The sequence below is a fragment of the Fukomys damarensis genome, unplaced genomic scaffold (genome assembly GCF_012274545.1).
Source record: "Fukomys damarensis isolate Sample0158 unplaced genomic scaffold, DMR_v1.0_HiC HiC_scaffold_35, whole genome shotgun sequence".
Lineage (NCBI taxonomy): Eukaryota > Metazoa > Chordata > Mammalia > Rodentia > Bathyergidae > Fukomys > Fukomys damarensis.
This window is the reverse complement of record NW_022900947.1, coordinates 53,265,066-53,268,237: the sequence shown is the minus strand read 5'-3', so window position 1 is coordinate 53,268,237 and position 3,172 is coordinate 53,265,066. Positions and strand designations below refer to the sequence as shown.

The 3,172-nt window shown below is 40.6% G+C and overlaps 1 protein-coding gene across 2 annotated transcripts in view; it reads left to right on the top strand.

Annotated features, from left to right (window-relative positions):
• Positions 1-2,639, top strand: part of LOC104853267 (transmembrane protease serine 11E) — a 129,315-nt gene extending 126,676 nt beyond the window's left edge. For both annotated transcript variants that reach the window (XM_010611172.2, XM_010611173.2), the window contains one exon: positions 1,841-2,639. In XM_010611172.2, the coding sequence (XP_010609474.1) occupies positions 1,841-2,002 (162 nt within the window). In that variant the 3' untranslated portion in view covers positions 2,003-2,639. The remainder of the gene's footprint in view (positions 1-1,840) is intronic.
• The last annotated feature ends 533 nt before the right edge of the window (positions 2,640-3,172 follow it).

Sequence of the window (3,172 nt, the reverse complement as noted above, 5' to 3'; positions counted from 1 at the left end):
TGACTTCCATTTTGCTCACTATCTCTATGGTTATCTGGGAAATTATTTCTGTTTTGAATTTTTCTAGAGCCTGATTGATCTGTTTTGTTACTTCCTGTGCTTTGAGTTCAGGGTGTCCTGGTGGTTCACTATCGGCCTTTTCATCCTCATTTGTCCTACTGTTTGCCATTGGTGAACTGGAAGTCTGTCCTTGTGTCTTGCTTAAGTGTTTTCTCATTGTAATTTTTGTTGTCGGACTGTCCTTGGTCTAATCTCTGGATTATCACCCAAATCTTCCTGATATAGTTGCACCCTAGCTTCTGTGTCTCTAATGACCCACAGACATTCTCATCTTCATAACATCAGAGAAAACAGCTCATCAAATCAACGGCAATGCTTTACCCCAACTGATACAATCAGCAACACATTGAGATCAAGCACAACTTGGACACTGACCACCTGTGGTAGTCACTAGTCTATCACCCTTAAATCATTTGAATTAACTTGAAATCAAGAAGCAGTCCAGAACATGTCTGCAGTGAACAAACTTTTCAATATAGTATATTTACCATTTAGTGGCTCAGACAGAGCAAGGATGCAAGACCCCTTATCTCAGTTAGCTGATTGCTGAACCCCATGACTCTGACTGACCTCGGGCTGCAAGGCCCAGATTGAGTTCCCCATCCTTCTGAATGGTTGGACTCCACAACGTTCTATTACAGGTTTCCCACGCCCTTTCTTTAAAGATGTTCAATGTTGGGAACTCAAAATAATACCCTTGATGACCACCTCTGTCTTTGCAGAGTGGGTCCAACGACTTGCACAGTCAGGAGGTCTGAGAGTGCGGGGGGCAGCTTATGGGGGTTCAGGGGCACCCACGCAGCTGCCTTCACGGTGCTTGAGTGATGGCTGCTGGGTCGGGAGCAGGCGTGGTTCTCCTTCCTGTGGTGGATCGGGGCGTGGCCTACCTCCACACAGGTATTATTAAGAGCATTTACAAACAAGTAAATCAAAGGTTTTAGCAACTTGGAATTGAAACTCAGATATCTGATTCTAACATCTGTGTTGCTTATCAGTGACAGACTCTTTGACCTTTTCTGGTGTAGTTAATGCCACAGTAATTTGTGGCAAACACTCAGGGAGTTATTTTTTTCAGATGTATCAGATAAGTTAGGAGTACTATTCTTGTCTTAGTTACTTGCTTCCTTCTGGGAAAAAAACAGACAACTCTCACAAGTTAAAGGAGGAATGTTTTTTTTTTTTTTTCCTCATTTAATCATTCATTCAATGAAACTATGTATAAAAACTTACAAATCTGAAGTTTTGGTCCATGGTCTCAGCTGGCTCCTAGGCAGGGCAGCATAGCAGAGGAGAAACAGCTCATAGTATGGCATTGGGAAGCTGAGAGAGAGGAGAAGATTAAAGGTGAGTATGGGGGACACCCCCTTCCAGGACATCCTTTCAGTGACCACCTCCTCCCACCCGACTTCCCCTCCCAAGATCATACTTAGCTACAAAGTCATTAGCGGATTCATTTACTGGGAAGCATCATACCTCTGTGATCCAGTCACCTCTCAGCAGCCCCATCTGTGAGCACATGAGGCTTTGGGAGACATCTAGATATAAACCATAGCAATTTTCCAAAGAGATACAACCTTTAGCCTCAAAGTGCTGAACTGTGAGGCTAAGTAAAATCCCTGGGTATTGGAGTGAATAACTGCCAGAGGGAATCACTTCTGGGTCTGAACACTCTGAAGACTTTCGAAATTCATCACTTTGATTACATTTTTAAATGAGAAAAACAATAAATTCTTCTGTAATAAAATGAGTTATGAATTACCGATCTCTCCCTTTTCTTTAGGGTGACTCTGGAGGACCTCTGGTTGGTGCCGATGCTAGAGACATCTGGTACCTTGCTGGAATAGTGAGCTGGGGAGACGAATGTGGGAAACCCGACAAGCCTGGTGTTTATACGAGAGTGACTGCCCTCCGGGACTGGATCACTTCCAAAATTGGAATCTGAGGGAAAACCAGTGCAAAGAAACTGTTCCTTATATATATGTGATAAGCCATTTTTTGAGATGCAGAAATGCAGAAGCCTTGAAAATGGCAAGGATCTCATCCATCTCACTAAACTCTCTTCTTGGTACATACTTTTCCATTCTCACTCGTCGCCCCATGTGAGCATCCTGTGTCTGCCAGACACATTTGCCCAACTTGCATTCACATGTTTTCTGTCATCAAAATTTTGACTGTCAACATAAATTGTTCATGCAAATACACAATTTGAAGAAATTCCTTTCTTTGTCTCATCTCAGTAAATTTTCAATTGCAAGGTTTGGTACAAGGAATGAAAGAAAATATAAAAAGTATTTTTAACAGTGGAAAAAGTATGAGGGATTTTTCCTTTGTGGCATATGGCAAATGATCGTATTCTACGAAAGGTCAAGTAAAGAGAAACAGAAAATACTCAATACCTCATGCTGGAGGAAGAATGGAAACTAACTTAAGAAAATATAGAGAAACCAGTGAGTAGCTTTATAAATTTCTAGTCAAATGACTACCAATGAAAGCAGTTCTGTTTTCTTAGGGCTACAATAATTATACAAACTCTATGTAATATACTTGTTTTAAGTAAGTTATACAATATTTATTTAATATGACACTCCTGAGGATATTGACATAGAACAGTGAAATGATTTAGTCATCTATTTGCTTGACATTATAATATAATCTATAAAGATGTAGAAGATGTGGAAAATATTATCAGTCAATTGAAAAGTTTTGAAATTTAAGACTAAAATGAAATTTTATTAAAGAAAAATTAGTATACCTTATGTAGTAAAATACTTGTATGGTTAAAGAGGAGGGAATGAAACCAGAGTCAGCCCAAACTATTGATTGAAATTGGGGAGACTAAATGGCATCACCAAACTCTTGTGCATCTCACAGTTTACTATGCTGCAAAAGCTTAAAGGAAATACGGCTCAGGCATTATCACATAGCTATAGCCATGCAGCTCAAGCTGGGCTCAGTCCTCATTTTGAGAGATGGAAGACATGCTTCCTTCTTCCATTCTGCCATGGCCAGTGGTCCTGTGAGACCCACCTGACTTGAGATGGGATGACATCACAGGACAGACACCCGGCAGCCACCTCATGATGTTTCTTCTATAATACTGAATTGCTGACTG